Below are 16,760 nucleotides of genomic sequence, written 5' to 3' on the forward strand. Positions count from 1 at the left end.
GAAGCTGATCATCTCCTGCCATCTTAGACTACTGATGCTGGCACTTACCTGGACTAATGTGACTGCTATGGTCTAGCTACTTCACCAGAAGGAAACCGTTCCTACCGTTTGACCCTGCTCCAGAGGCGCACTCCTCTTTTGCAACAGCCATTCTTGGAACAGCCTTCTTTAGAAGTGAATTATTTCAATTCTCTGCATGTTATCTAGTACCCTTCCTTCCACCTGTTTTTAATGAGATCCTCATGGAGAAACCTTTTTTGGGGCCAGCAGTCTGCATACAGACCTCCTGTGGGTGATGTGCACTTTTTACCCTCCTGTGGGTTACGTCTTCAAAACAGAACTCAAACACCTTTCCTGTCACTCCTTCAGACAGGTAATCCAAAAAGCTTGACTCCTTGGTTTGCAAAGATATTGCCTTTTGTGGCTTAGCTCTTTGAACAACTAACATCACCTTCCTTTTAGGCTGATATGCCCATTCCATATGGGAACAATTGACACTTAAAATTGTCAGCCTGCCAGAAAATATGAAGAAGCCATTCTCTGACCTGGCGAGAGATTGCCTGGATGTATCGAAGCACATCTAGAAGTGTAGAATCGATTCCATTGACACAGTTTCTTGGTTTATTGGCATGACTGTTAGACTACTTTGACAAGCTTGGATACATTCCTCTAGATTTTCAGGGTATGTCATGAATGCCTATTGATGCTGAGTATGTATTTGGCAAGATGGTGGACTCTACATTGCACATTTGAAGAACAGCAGGGCTATGCTTGTGCCTGCCTTCATGTACCGCAGTCTTGCCAACAATATTGGTAGTTCAGAGTTTATTCTAGGGGTTTGCAGTTCTGCCACAACAGTGGTCTCAACCCAGCAATATGCCACATCAAATGTATTGCTCTTTTCATAGCCAAGGTGGATCTATAAAGCATCACCAGCAGCAGATCCATTCCCCACCGCCCTCTGCGACTCAAAAGCTCTCTGACCACCCACTTGGAACACCATCTTCTGGAGAGAGGAAAGGGTCTCCTGTTAAGTCCGCTAGTAGTTTGTGATCACATCAGACCACTGGGTGATCCAGCCTACCCTTCTGGGCTACACCTTTCCCTTCCTATTCTCACCTCCAGACCACTCGCCTTCCTTCAGCGCATGCTCGCTGGCTCATGCCTCAATCTTGGAAGCCAAACTCCTTGCTTTGCTGGCAAAAGGAGTCAGAGAAAATGGTGCCCACGAAAGACAGGATCACTATTTTGCTGCAGTTACTTTTTGGTCCCTATGAAGGCCCAAGGCCTTTCCTGGACGTCTGCCTTCTAAAACTGTTCATCTGGCAGGACAAGTGCAAGATGCTGTCCCTGGGCCAGATTCTGTTGACATTGAATTCAGGAGATTGGTTGGTGCACCTAGATGCCTTTTTCCATCTTAAAGTTCTGTGTACCCACAAGCGCTACTTGAGGGTCAAGTTGGCTCTGCTGTTGCAGGAGGATGGTCTGCATATGTGAAGTCTGAGTGGTACCTGTTGGATCACTTGTGACTTCCTGATGAGGTCACAGATGCAGTTTAGGCAGCTGGAAGTCTGCCACAAAATGTCTGCACAGCTAGCAGGACGAAGTTCATTTAGCGGTGGGAGTCTGACGGTATTAGCCTCTTTAATCCTTGCCCTTCAGGTGTCTTGCTATTTGTGTTGTCCTGCCTCAGCAGAACCTGCTGGTATCTATGTAGATCATTTTTGTGCCCTACCAACTATGGTAAAGAACACTAAGTCACATCATTGAAGCTGGGGCCATGGCTTGTTGAAGGTGTCCCTCATGGCAGATCTTGGCAGCTATAGATATATAGATAGAAGTTTTCTAATAGGTTTTAGTTGGGTCCAAAGTTTCCATGGGAAAACTTTTTTTGTTTTGCCAATAACTTTGATGCCGCTTGACGAATTTTCACGAAATTTTCAGAAAAAGTCAGCTTTTTGGTTCAGCGCTGTTAAAAAGTTTCAGAGTGATCCGTCCAGGGCGGGCTGAGGGGAAAAAAGGGTTATCCCAGAACGCGTTATCCCCTTGTTATGTCTATGGAGATTTTTCATTTTTTTAACACAGCCATAGCCTAAACTGCTGTACAGAATTACACGAAAAAAAGCAGTTTTTTAAAAACATTTTCGTCTGGATCTGAGGATCTGGCTGGAAATTAATAGGAAAAAGGAAGTGCAGGCTCCTGCACTTCATTTTTTATCAGCCCCTAGGTGGGCCAGGTTCTGGGGGCATTGTTTTAATATGGGAGGGGGTGCAAAGGCCCCTCCTCCTGGGGCTTATTATGCCCCGGGGACCACCACCTCCATGGAGCTTCCTAGCATATTATGGAGGGGGAGGCCCTTATGGTCTCCCTTGCTGTCCCGTGGACTGCCACTTTCCCAGGACTTATTTCATTATAAATGCCGCCCCACCCCCAGCCCGGGGACTGCCACCTCTCCGGGACTTTACTGTAATTTGGTGCACAGTGGTCGCATGGACCCTCGGCCCAAAAAGTCTCCAAATTTTTATTTAAAAAAAAATGTGGTAACCAAGAGCAGAAAATGCTCTTGTTTACTAGAAGCGGAGCAAAATTGCCTTTACACACGGAGCTGCATATTATGTGTAAAAGCAGTACCGGCTCCTGAAGGAGGTGGGGAGCCGGCAAGAACTGCGGGGGCCTTGAGGCTCCCCGCGTTCCCATTTTAAATGGGCAGGCCTGGGGGATGGGGTCCCTGGAGCTCAATTCGCCCAGGAATGGGGGATGCGTAGCCCCCTCCCCCAGCTGTAAAAGGCTGAGCCCCAGGAGATGGGTTTCCCGGGGCCAAAACAGGCTAGGAAAAGGGGGCTGCACGCCCTCCCTACCCTAGTATTAATTAAAAAAATGTGGGGGCGCATGCAGCCTCCTTCCTTAAAAATATATATTGTTTTAAAAACCTCTGGCAATACACTGGAGGCATGCCACCTTCACCACCACTCTGCAAACTCACCTACTGGCGCAGTGGTGGTTGGGGCATGGAGTACCCTTGGATGCTGAGGTGTTCTTGGGGTCCTTGAACACCTTCTGTTACCTCCAGTAAGTCCCAGACAGCTGTATTGCTGAGAGGACTTGGAGGCCACACTCCCTTTCTCTACCACCCTTCGAACGCTCCTCTAAGCGCAATGCTGGTGGGGGGGGAGGGGTGTGACGTCCCCTTGCCTCCTGAGGACCTCAGGAAATACCCCTCCTGTTACCTCCAGTGAGTCCCACACAGCACGATTGCTAAGACGTCTTTGTAGGCCATGCCCCCTCTGCAAACATTGCTCTTGGTACATTACTCGTTGGGGGATGAAGTCCACTTTACTCCTGAGGCTCCTTGGGGGCCAAGAAGCCCTCCTGGTACCTCCTGTAAGTCTTACACAGTGGGATTCCTGAGAGCTGGTCGGGCCCACTCCCTTTCTCCACTACTATGCAAACGTGACTACTACTTCATAAACAATAGAAATTCAATATAAAAAAGAAAGGTTACAGGGACGTTATTTATGACCTCACATATTACATCATTCATGACCTGGTCAATGACAATACTGATTACATCATCCAGTGAGTGTTTTAAAAAAGTGTGACCATTAAATATATTTACCAAGATGTATTAGTGAATCAGTTGGTGTATGAGTGCCTGATTGGATGATTCAGTGGGTGTGTGACTAACTGTGTAAGTGAGTGATTAGGTAAAATTTGATATTTCCCTGTGATGATATTTCAGTACAATCGATGTTACAATGTATATTGTTTTGTAAATTCTATACCTTGCAGAGGAAAAGATTTCTGATCCCGATGATGCGAAAATGGGGTTTGAGACCATGCAGAACAGCTCTTTTAAGATTACAGATGCTGGAAGATGATTTGACTATGTATTCCGTGTCCTTGTTTTTAAAAACTGTCATTAGATACAGGACTTCGATGAACTGAACGAAATCTGTCAATTGTTTTTAATTCATCACTTTGATCGTTTTGGGATTTTTTGTAAACTATGACAATGTGTTTTCACTTTTTTAATTGTGCTTTTATGGTTTTTATGTTTAAAATCGAATAAAGCAATCTTTGATTAGGTATCTCAGTGAATGTATGGGTGAGTGACTGGTTGTGTGAATGTCTGTATCTGTCTTTCAGTTGGTGTCTAAGTGACTTTATGAGTGTGAGTGGGTACGTAAGTTTCTGTATGGTGCGTGACTGGTTGTCTGAGTACCTTTATGGGTGTCAGAGTGTCTGTGTGGGTGACTGCCTGTATTGATCAGTGAGTGGGTGAGTCATGGGCTGTATAGGTCTGGCAGTGTGTATGTGAGGGGCTGTATGGGTGAGTGTGTCTGTGTATGGCTGTGTCTGTGATCGAGTGCATGTGTCATGGTATATGGGTGAGTAACTAGGTATGTGAAAGGCAGTATAGGTGAGTGATGGGGTATGTGACTAACTGTATGGGCGAGTGATTGAATGAGAAAGTGGCTGCTTGGGTGAGTGTGTGCTTATGTAAGTGACTGTATAAGTTAGCACTTGTTAGTATCTGTGTGAGTGAGTGTATGTGTAACTGTATGGGTGAGTAAGTGGCTGTGTGATGGACTGTATGGGTGAGTGAGTAGCTCTATGGATGACTGACTGTATGTTTATGGATGTATGAGTGGATATATCAGTGGCTGTATTAGGTAGGTGTGTGAGATGCTGTATCGGTGAGTGAGTGGATGTGTTCATCTATGAATCAGTGAGTGGCTGTGTAAGTACTGGTATGGGTGTGTGAATGAGTTTGAGAATGGTAGTGTGGAAGTTGAAGTGGGTGTATGAAAGGTTACATAGGGTGCGAGTGGGTGTGTCAGATTTTGTGGATGGTGTCATCAGTGATGTAATTTGAGATGTCAGTGAGGTCACTGACCATGTCATGAGTGATGTAATACGTGAGGTCATAAGCAGTGCATTGCGGGGCGCGAGTTATGGTTAGGTCACTAACTTTAATGGCTGACTTTTGCTGATTTGGTATGAGTGAAGTGTCATCCTAATTATAACGTCCCTGTAACCTTTGGGTTTTTCAGACCTATATATATATATATATATATATATATATATATATATATATATATGCAGATTTTACACAGAAGTTTGTTTTGCTTTGTACAGATTCCTCTTGACTAGCTCAGTTGCAATTTTGAGGTAACAATTTTTTTATTTACAAAAAGTTCTAACAAACTGACTATTCAAGTAAGTCTACCCATCAAGAGAGAATGCGGTAAGGCGTTTTTGATGAGGACTTAAGTTTGCAATTAACGGAGAATTAAGAGGGTGTAATGTGTTGGACAAGCATGTGAGCTGTGTATTTGTCTAGTAATTGATGACTAAAATGGCAACATTTATCATTATTAGGTACAGAAAAGGTGCGGCAAGCGCAGGGTGATGAACACCTCTACGTTGTGAACCCAGATTGGCTTTGGAGCTGCTTGGAACGATGGGAAAAGGTAGAGGAGCAGCTCTTTCCTTTGAAAGAAGACTACATCAAAACACAAAGGTAAACAGTGATTTTCTTGGAATAAAACATTAAAAAAAGAGTACATTGTAATTTGGGATGAATACAGTAGTGGCAAACTAACTTGTGCCTTGTTTTGTTATATCCGTAAGCTCATCAGCTTTGCACATGATAGCAAAACCCTTACGCTATAATGCCTGCTTATCTTGCCTGACTTTGTGGCAGGGCCGTGGAGCATCACTAGCACAACTCCATGTCAGTACAGCTTACCTGTCCTCTTCACTGAGTACTTTTTGAGTCTTGCTTAGTGACTAGAACAAAACTCTTTGACTATGAGTTCTCCCATCCCCATTAACTGTCTATAGACTGGATAGCAATCCACAATGTTGTAGAACCCTCATTCCATTGCCATTTTCTTCTTTCCGACATACCAGCTAGCAATCAGTGTATTCATATTTCAATCTTCACACACTCCTTGGTAGCCAAGGCAGCCCTCGCCTACATGCTCTGTTCCAGCTTGTTCTCCTTGTTGTATTGCTCTTGCTCTCCCATTTTTAGGTCTCGCCTATGTAGTGCACATGTGCTGAATAGGAGGGCCTTTAGCCGTCTCTCTGCTCATTTTCAAGCACACACTGGTGCTTGTTGAGGCATCCACCTTGCGGAAGCGGGCAGGGGCGCGCCACCAGTGCAGTGCTTGAAAATTAGCAGACTGCGCACGCACCACTCGCGGGCTCACCTCCTGCTCCTCCTCTCTATCACAACAATTAACTTTTGCGGCCGCGTGATCTTCCTCTTGTTTAAAATCCACTCACCCATTCATTCTGCTTTGTTTTATTTTTTTTTACTTGTATTTGCCTCTCACTTTCTATTTCTTCGTTCATTTTCACTCTTGTTTCAATCAATCATTTGTAAAGAGCACTACATACCCGCGAGGGTCTCAAGGTGCTGGGGGTGCTACTGATTGAACAGCCAGGTCTTGAGTATCCTCCTGATGGTCAGCGGGTCTTGGGTCTGTCGTAGGCTCAGTGGGAGGGTGTTCCATGTCTTGGCGGCGAGGTGGGAGAAGGATCTCCCACCGGTGGTTGTTCTTCGGATGCGCGATGCGCGGGACGGTGGCGAGTGAGGTCGGCTTAGCGTAGCTGGCGGTTGGGGATGTAGAAGGAGCCGTCTGTTGAGGGAGGCTGGGCTGGTCTTGTGGAGTGCCTTGTGTGCGTGGGTGAGGAGCTTAAAGGATATCCTCTTGTTGACAGGGAGCCAGTGCAGGCTTCTCAGGTGGGGGTGATGTGGCCGTGGCGTGGTACGTCGAGGATCAGTCGTGCCGAGGTGATTTGGATGCGTTGTAGTAGTTTGATGAGCTTGGTCGGGGCTCCCGCGTAGAGGGCGTTTCCGTAGTCGAGTCTGCTGCTGACGAGGTCCTGGGTGACTGTCTTTCTTGTATCTGTCGGGATCCATCTGTAGATCTTGCGGAGCATGCGGAGGGTGTTGAAGCAGGAGGAGGAGAAGACGGTGTTGACTTGCTTGGTCATTGAGAGCGTTGAGTCGAGGATGATTCCCAGTTTGCGTGCGTGGTCGATGGGTGTCGGGCTGCCCCCAGTGCTTTCGGCCACCAGGAGTCATCCCAGGCTAAAGGGTTGGAGCCGAGGATGAGGACCTCCGTCTTGTCCGAGTTCAGCTTCAGACAGCTGGTCTTCATCCAGTTGGCGACGACCTTCATTCCTTCGTGGAGGTTGGCTTTGGTGGTGATGGGGTCCTTGGTGAGGAGAGGATCAGCTGAGTGTCGTTGGCGTAGGAGATTATGTTGAGATTGTGCTATCGGGCAACGTGTGCGAGCCGGGCCATGTAAATGTTGAACAGGATCAGACTGAGGGAGGATCCCAGGGGTACGCCACCTCTGTTTGAATTACTGCCCCTACCTATTCCCACCTAGCTGTCTATTACATTCTTTATTTCTTTACTCCCATCAAACTCTTTTTTTTTTTTGCTCCTTTGTTTCTTCTCAATCCATTTGCAAATGGGGACACTACATATTTCACCAGTGACCGGCTCCTTCCTAGCAGTGTTAGCCGACACTTCTCACCAAGTGGTGCACGCAGCAGGCAGCTCGGGTGCCTGGCGTCCTGTGTGTTCCCCTTTACAGAAACGAGTCTCTGCAGACACAGATAGAGTGATCTGCTCAGAGCCTGCTGCAGATTCGTGGAATCAGATCTCCTTGACGCCATGAGAATGACACGTCATTTATAAGGAGTGTTGAATTATTCAATGTGCGCAGGAGGGGGAGCTGCTTGTCTACAGTCTCTGTAATGAGATATTCGCGTGATTGACTCCGTACTCTCTAGAGTGCTGACTTGTTTTTAAGTTGTTCAAAGATCACACAGGAAATCACAAAGCACAGCCCCCTAAATTTCTATGGTCTTTAACATTTTACCTGTGGGAACAGAAAAGGGTGTTACTTCAGATACCATCATTTTCTTACTTCATCTAGTTATGTCTCCAGAATGATAATGTGACGTTTCACCGACGTACGTCCTATACCAGTAACTGTTCCACAGTGACATTGGAGCTCTCCTTAGCCCCTCCCAGGCTTTTACTTTAGTCAGTGAGAATATTGGGGGGGGGGTTGAATCTCAAATTTCTCAAATAAAACCAAAGGCGAGACCTATTGGCTATGCCAATGCTTGTTCATCTTGTTCTCCACCTTTACTGTGTTTTTGCATCCTCTCTGGTGCTGATTTTGCTTCTAGCCTTTTTTCGTGTGTGTTGCACATGATTCCCATATGCACATTCCTTCACCTTTTGTGGGTCCCTTTGCCCCACTTTCTTTGTGTAACTATTTCCCATTTTTGTTGATCATCTTACAAACTTAGTCTGCATTACTATTCAATAATCTGCAAAGCTGAAGTCAGAAAAGCTAAGCCCCACTAATCTTATCTAATGTATAAAGCAACATGCCTAACCAACGCACTTTATGAAATAATCGTTTAATACCTGAAAGCTCAACCTTGAAAGCCACCCACACAAGAATTATGTGATTCCCTTGTGAACTACTTAAACTCCAAACGTGGAAAAATAAATTGTGTGTAATGACAAAAAAGACCTCCATCTCAACCCTCTGTCACTCAACCAGTGTCACAATAGTCTTATAACCTTCAACCTTCTATCCACTGTTTACAAAATAACTCAAAATTTTAGTCGTCTAGCAACTACTTTGTTCTACATTGAGAAGAATGATCTATTCTCACACATGCAAACAAGATTGAATCAGTGCTCATTGAAATATAGGGTGACCTTAAAACTAGTGTTAACCCGAATGGAGTAGTGGCACTGTTGCATTTACATCTTCATACCAAGTTTGATACAGCCTACCATCTGACTCACTCTAGAGAGTAAGTTGAGTTTCAAAACACCGTCCCGCAACTGAATTGATTCCTTCATGTGTAACTAATCCCTCATTCTGTCTCTTCCTCTTTTACCTCTGATCCTTCCCCATTGGACCTTGGACTCCTGCAAGAATCCTCTATCTCTCCTCTTCACTTCAACATGAGCTCAGACTTGTGTGAGACCCATTCAGTTTTAAACTCAGTTGCTAAACCTATGCAGTTGGCAAACAAACGATCCTAGAACTTCATAGCTTGACCTACGAAGATCTTTGTCATGGATCAGTCTAACCTAACATAGACTATTGAATGCGAACAAAGCACCTCAAACTAAACAAAATCAAGAAAGGAGGTACTTGCAAGTGAGATGCCAATTTACCACCACCTACCCTAAAGAACTTGGCAATGATCCTACTCCTTAATTCCAAGTTAAACATCTAGGTGTAGCCTTGGATTAAAAGCTCTCTCCGATCTCTCGAATTAACTAAGTTGAGAAGAGAATCATTCTTATAAGATGGTTGTGGTGAACTATCCCTTGCTTAGGATTCAACAAGCCACAACCTGCCTAATATTTTCCCATATGGACTATGCCAGTGCCATCGGTCATGGAGCATCCAACTAGGTGATCGAGAAGCTACAATGAATCCAAAATGTAGTTGCCAGATAATACTTTAACCTCATGCGTTTATGCAGCTCTCTAACTTCTAAGTCTGTGTGCTGGCTCCCCGTAGTAGTAGTCACAACAAAGCGGCTCATCCCATTAATGGCTCAGGCCCATTCCCCCTCCCCAGAAACTTTCGATCTTCTCCTATCTGTACATGCAGGTCTTGGCCAAAAGGGAACGCGTTCATTCTAAAGGACAAATATGGAGCTTTCCATGGTCAAGTTTGAGTAATGCACAGTGAATTCAAGAGCGAACTAAAAATCTGCTCTGATCACTTTTATAACTTCTATGATATATATCCACCAATGAAGGGTAAACCTTCACATGAGCAAAGCATTTTCTCTCGCACTTCTCTCAGAAAAGTACAGTGACCATGTTGTCATTTGTTAGTGTTTTTGTATGAAGTTGGCTTTTTATAAGTTTGCATGTGTGGGAGAATTAATTTTCCTGATGTGTAGCCAAAGAGCGTTTGACTCAAAATGCAGTAGGCAAAGCATTTAAAAAAAAATCTGATGCGTGCATCGACTGCAGGCTCCTCATCTTTAGAATATTCTCAAACACCAGAGTGGTTTCCAAGACTATTTCCAGTAATGCCTCAGCATGCCAGTAGGTAGTGTGCTTCATGGCTCTGCTTTGACTCAGTAACGCGCCCAGAAGCTAGGGAGCAGAGTTGCATATAAGTGTACCCCCCTAACCCCCTGTGTGCTGATATCAGTTTATTTCTTTCCATGCCCTTTGACCTCTTTCTGGTGCGCTGCTCCCAACTTTGTTGGTCTTCTGAGGCTTTTGAAAAACTTTCATAGTTTGCATGGGAACTATGTCCCTTTCAAAAACCACAGTATTCAAGCCATGCAAAAGACTGCAGGATGCGGATGTTGGTCACAGGGTATAGCTATGGTGTTGGGCTCCGGCTATAATTTTAAGGCATGTGACAAGTGTTACCTCATGTAGTCTAAGCTGATTTGCGACTTGGAACGTAAACTACATCGCTTAACATAATAAGAGGTGACTGTTGAAGCATAGGCCCTGCTCCCATTCTAGATCATGGGCTGGATGGCTCCTTGTCAGTAGGCCTCTCCTGTGTTAATCTAATTTCCAGCTCAAAATTGTCTGGTAGGTCGAAGTCTAGCCATACTTGTGAAAAGGTCAGGTAGGACTCAACCTCATCCTTCCTCTTGAAATCTAGTGAGAAGGTGCAAGAGTCTTCTGAAGTCTCCTGAATCTGATTTGATTCCACAATTATTTCCGACATGCATGAGTTTCTTTGCCTATTGTCGACCCGCAGGAGAAAGCTGCCCTCACATTCATCATGCTGCAGATTTTTGGTGCAATTTCTGCTCGTAATGGTGCACCTTCGGGTCCTAGAGAGCAGCTGGAGTTTCCCCGTCAAACATCTGCTACCAAAGCAGTCTGCCCCCTCAGCACCCGCTACCACACCCATACAGTCTTCAGTGCTGACTTGTATGTACCCGAGCACTGAGTCCATGCCATTTCCTTCCATGCTGACTCCCATTACGCCAGCACATGTTGATGATCTGATCTTGACATAGATCTCTGACCCCCAAACCAATATCGACCTGTTCCAGGCCTATGTCAGGCTAAGTGGGTATATAACGGAGTTCCAGTCTCAGACCTGTGCCTTTCCCACCAGTACCGGCAGACTAATCACTCTGTGACTCCAGTTCAGACCCAGTTAAGGAGTCATCAAATGTCTCTCAGGACGCTTATGCTAATGAGGAAGGGGATAGATTGCGATCTCCTCGTTCTACTGATGATCCATTGTATTTAGGTTTGCAAAATGCAGTAGGCTAGACACCACTCCTGAAAAAGAGCTTGACTCTCCACTTGGACCAACACCAGAGGAAAGTGCTTTGTGTCTGATGGTGTTTCAGGGAGCATCTGAAACACTGGAATTGCAGTTGCCCACCATCGAGACAAAAACAAATGCTATGACTGAGAATCATCAACTAGGACCTGCTTCATCAGAGCCATTACTGACATTCAGTAAAGCAGTTACCGATTCCCTTCTGGCTACATGTTCCAAGCCTTGCATGTGCCTACCAGTTAGCCTGACCAGTTTTTCCTGACTGAACATTAAAAACTTGTTGATGCCGGATTAGTTCAAGCTTCAACAAGCAGGCCAATCCAAATTCCTTTCCAACCTATCCTGAAGAGTGTAATGTAGTTCCTATATTCCCAATAGGCTCTGCAAATTGGAATAATATGCACTATCGATTTGACATAGAACTGCGGTCAGTATGTCTCTATCAAGTATGTAAAACTTAAATTGTGTGTGCCGACTAACTCCGATGTCACTAGAAACTTTCTCGAATAAACAAGAAGGGATTTGTTTCTGACAACCGCAGAAACATGACAACTTTGTGTTCGATTCAGAAAAGGGTGTGGTGATGGACAGAGTATCTGAATTAAACAGAACACTCATACCCAGTCAACAGATCAGGGCTTGATCCATCACCGTTTTTCATGCACTGGGACAGGAACAGACTAATTTGCATGTAGCCAGGTTCTGAGCTGGGATGGTGCAGTGAGCTAAAAAACGGTGATGGATCAAGCCCTGATCTTTTGGACTGGGTAAGAGTGGTCTGCTTAATTCAGACACTCTGTTCATCACCACCCCCTTTTCTGAATCAACTTTGTGTTCGAGGCATGTGGGCTGCTGAATTAATATCTGCATAGATCGCTGCCTAGTGTTTGGTCCGGATGATTGCACATTGTTGTCCTGGAAGAGTCTTCGAAGTATCACGAGATAGGTGGCTCCTCCTTCGGACTACAGTGCGCATGGGCATCCTCTCCATCCTCAAATTCTTTTTTTCCGCCATTGGGTTCGGATGTACTTTCCAACTCTCTAAGTTCGGAATAAACTAAACTCTTCTCTAAAGGCCAAAAGGCCTTCGGATCCGTCGGTATTGTTTCTGCGCTCGGTACCGATACACTTTCAAAACATCTATTGCCCTTCGGTCGTCGAATCGGGCAGTGAGGCCTTCTCGACACCGTGTGGACCAGCCACCGATGGAACGAAGTCCATTCAAATACTCCCCGCAGTGCAACTCGAAGTTCCCGCACACTGATAAGCATCCCATGTGCAACAAATGCTTATCCCCAGATCACAAAGAAGATAGTTGCCTGGCCTGTGCCCAGTTCCGGTCGAAAAAGACTATCCGGAATCGACGGGCGGCGAGGCAAGAAATGCAGCGGTCGGCACCAGAGCCCGATAATATCTTAGACGATGAGGAAGAACTAGCAAGCGCCGAAGAATCGGATCGAGACGAAGATCAGTACTCTGAGCACTACTCCGATGATTACTTCGAGGACGAAGACCAAATCATCGATCTTGAGGAAGACGGTCAAAACAACGTAGCTGTTGAAGACGACTCCGATGACGACGAGGGGCGAACCGGGAGTACACCGCCCCATTTAGACACTGAACCAATATCAGAGACTCAGGTCGAGGCATCGCCAGCAGGCCATAGCCAAGATCAATATTCAGGTTCTACAGCCCCACTATACCGCCTGACTAAGAACATATCCAAAGAGCTCTCTAGGACACGCCATACGGCACCGGTTTCATTAAAACCGAAACTAGTCGACCGCACCGTCTTCGGACAGAAAGTCGTCGAACAAAAAGTATTTACACCAAAGGTCATCGAGCCTAAGGCCGTTGCTCCAACACGGCCTTTGAAGCCAGAGACTGTCGAGTCGACACCTAACATCAAATCTATTGAGTCGACCCCAAAGCCAAAAGCCGTCGACTCCACATCGCGGCCAAAGATCATCGATTCGACACCAAAGCACATCGAATCGAACCCCAAAACTAAGAACGTCGAATCGAGCAAAGTAACATAGACTATCGACAAGGGGACAAAAACAGTCGACAACAGTAAAAGGCCTACGCCCAACACTAACGTCGAACCGAAAGTGAAACCTAGGGTGGAACAAAATAAAGCGGTTGAGCCAAAGCACCTCGAACCGAAGAAGTGCACAGAGCCGAGACCTCAAATACCAAAAACACCTGAAGGCACTGTCGAACCGACCAATCCGCTCGGTCCGAAAAAGGTGGTGAAGCCAGCCAAAGACATTCCACCAACAAAACCTGTCGACAAGCATCACAAACCACAAAAAACGGTCGAACCCAATAAACATATCGACCCAAAAACAGCCAAACCAAAGGCTACTGCACCAAAGCCTAAAACTGTGGAGGAAGGGCTTGTTCACCCAGACACCGACACAGAAGACCAGTCAAAACTATATGTTGAGCCAGTAACTGGTAAAGTGACAGTTTATTAAAAAAAGAAAAGGCCTTTGCCAATACAAGACTTTCCTAGAATAACACTCAAAAAGAAAAGAGACTGTGCTACCGCTCCAATACTTTTTGAACCTATCAATCCAGATATGACTACGCCATATGCCCCAACATCACCTGACTACAACCCAGATGAAGATCAGGATGCAGATGTAGGGTTTGGTTATCCACAAAACCCAACTTGAGTCTCTAACCTACAGCCATGGGGTGCAGGAGGAGAACCAGACAATAAAGGGGCTCTGCCCATTACAGAACCTGAACTTTACCCAACTAAGCCATCACCCACAGAAGATACTGTGGCCTTTAATTCTTTACTTGATAGAGCTGCTACCTACCATAACGTAGATATGCACTCTGCTGCTATTGAAGAGGACTTTCTCTTTGACACACTAACAACATCTGAGAGACATGTAAAAACACTCCCCATGTTGAAAGGCGTCTTAAAACACGCACATGACATTTTTAAGGACACTGCTAGGGCACGGGTCATAAACCCTAGAATTGAAAAGAAATATAGGGCTCCACCCATAGATCCTACATACATCAAGGGTCAGCTACCCCTAGACTCCCTTGTGGTATCCAGCGCACGTAAACAAGCTAATTCCCAAACTACCGGAGAAGCAGCTCCTCCAGACAAAGAGTCAAAAATAATTGAGGCATCAGGCAAAAGAGTAGCTGCCCAAGCAGCAAACTCATGGAGAATTGCCAATACACAGGCCTTGCTGGCCAGATATGACAGGGCACACTATGACAGCTTAGAAGAAATTCTCCAACACTTACCTGACCCTTACAAACAGCAGGCAGATGAACGTATACAGGAGGGAAAGCTAATCACCAATGCCTCAATTAAATGTGCCCTAGACGCGGCAGATACAGCGGCCAGATCTATAAATACAAGCGTGCTGCTCAGACGACACGCATGGCTCCGCATATCAGGCTTTAAGAATGAGGTTCAATCCACAATTCTTAATCAGCCCATAAACCCAGACTTTTTATTTGGTCCAAAAGGAAAAAGGATGCAGAAACTGCAAAATCCATGGGAGCTCTCCAGTCCCAACAACCCGGGGCTCCTTTCGTCTCTCCAATTATAGAGGAGCGTGAAGTAATACATCACAGCAATCCTCCAGCTACAAAAGTAACACACAATCCACATACGGCAAAAACACTAACAGGGATGGATACAGAGGCAATAACACCAAAGGAAGTGGTCGCGGTGGAAATGCAAATAGATCCTCCACTAACACCAAACAGTGACTTCTTGGTACTACCCCCAGACCATATAACACCAATCGGGGGAAGACTGCAGCAATTTCTGCCAATCTGGTTAAATATCACAACAGACAAGTGGGTCAGGCAAATTATCCAACATGGCTATTGCCTAGAACTCACCTCAACCCCACCGAACATACCACCCGTGCACCGTCCAATGTCACAGGAACATATAACACTACTGCAGCAAGAATTCATCAGTATGCTGCAAAAGGGGGCCATAGAACCAGTCCCACTACAACATCAGGGAACAGGATTATACTCCCTATACTTCCTAATTCCAAAGAAGGACGGGTCTCTCAGACCAATATTGGACCTCAGGCCCCTCAACCTGTACATTTTGTTGGAGCATTTTCATATGCTCGCTCTCCAGCAAGTCTTACCATTGCTCCGCAAGGGAGACTTCCTAGCAACTCTGGACCTCAAAGACGCATACTTTCATATACCAATACATCCTGCTCACAGAAAGTATCTCGGGTTCACCATACAAGGACAGCACTACCAGTTCAAAGTACTACCATTTGTTGTCACAACAGCTCCACGCGTCTTCACCAAATGTCTAGCTACAGTGGCGGCACATCTCAGAAGGCAACACATCCATGTGTACCCATATCTGGACGATTGGCTAATACAAACTGAAGAACCGGGTTTTAGAACCCAGCAGCGCCAGGGAAAACGCTCAAAGTCTTCGGATTCCCCTGCCTCGGCAAACAGAGACACGGGACACTTCTCGATGACGTCAAAGACCAACGTTTATTGGCTGCAACCAAGAACAGAGATCTACGAAGCACAACACGGGTGGTTCGCTAGAGACTGCACAATTTCAATGAGCGGAGCATGGTCTTTTATGCCAAAAATTACATTCCAAAGTAGCATTAGTTACACACAAACTAACCAATCACAGTGTGACATTTCAAAAGTAGCGCATGACGACAATCCCATTTTCCGTTGTCCAGCCCACCAGAAATGACCAAGCACATTCCAATATCCTGTCGGATCAGGCCGGACAAACCCATCATAAAACCTTTACCCAAATTAGTGATTATGACGTAAAGGAAGGAGCAGAAACAGATGAGAAGTGAGATAGAAGGGTGAGTCCAGTGTACTGTAAATTCGGCAATGTCCTGCTCTTTGATCTTTATCTAACCAGCTGCTTAACAAGGAACCGGCTCAGCGAGGTCAGCCTCGGGCAAGGGAGTCAGTTCGGCCAGGTCACTCAGAAGTCAGCTAAGGTGTTCGTGTCCCAAGGACTCGCTCAGCCGTAGTCATCGGCCTATGTGAGGGCAACCACACAAAATGGCTGACGTTCACAAAATGGAACCCGAGGGTTCAAACGAAATCCCTGAATACGTAGTGTTCTCATTGATCAATTAAGACGAAAACACTCGTACACACCGCACTTGTGATTTGCGGTCCGCTGATACCAAAATCGTCTATTTCCGACGACCTTTATTGAACGAGTTCGGAACCACCGAACCTCAGACCCTCAAACTACGGAACTACAAAGCGCCATCGACCCGGCAGTGTGCCAACCACATGTCAAAAACCATCCATCTCCTGCACAGTTTAGGCTTCTCGCTAAACTACCCAAAGTCACATCTGCAACCCTCCCATGTACAACAATACCTGGGAGCAACTATAGATACACT

At 45.7% G+C, this 16,760-nt stretch overlaps 1 protein-coding gene across 1 annotated transcript in view; it reads left to right on the forward strand.

Moving 5' to 3' along the window:
* The window catches only part of CTDP1 (CTD phosphatase 1), a 936,891-nt gene that overhangs the window by 372,241 nt on the left and 547,890 nt on the right, over window positions 1-16,760 (forward strand). The window contains exon 9 of the mRNA XM_086965522.1: window positions 5,384-5,525. Coding sequence (XP_086821648.1) covers window positions 5,384-5,525 — 142 coding nt within the window. The remainder of the gene's footprint in view (window positions 1-5,383; window positions 5,526-16,760) is intronic.

Source organism: Lissotriton vulgaris, chromosome 4_1 (genome assembly GCF_964263255.1).
Source record: "Lissotriton vulgaris chromosome 4_1, aLisVul1.2, whole genome shotgun sequence".
NCBI lineage: Eukaryota > Metazoa > Chordata > Amphibia > Caudata > Salamandridae > Lissotriton > Lissotriton vulgaris.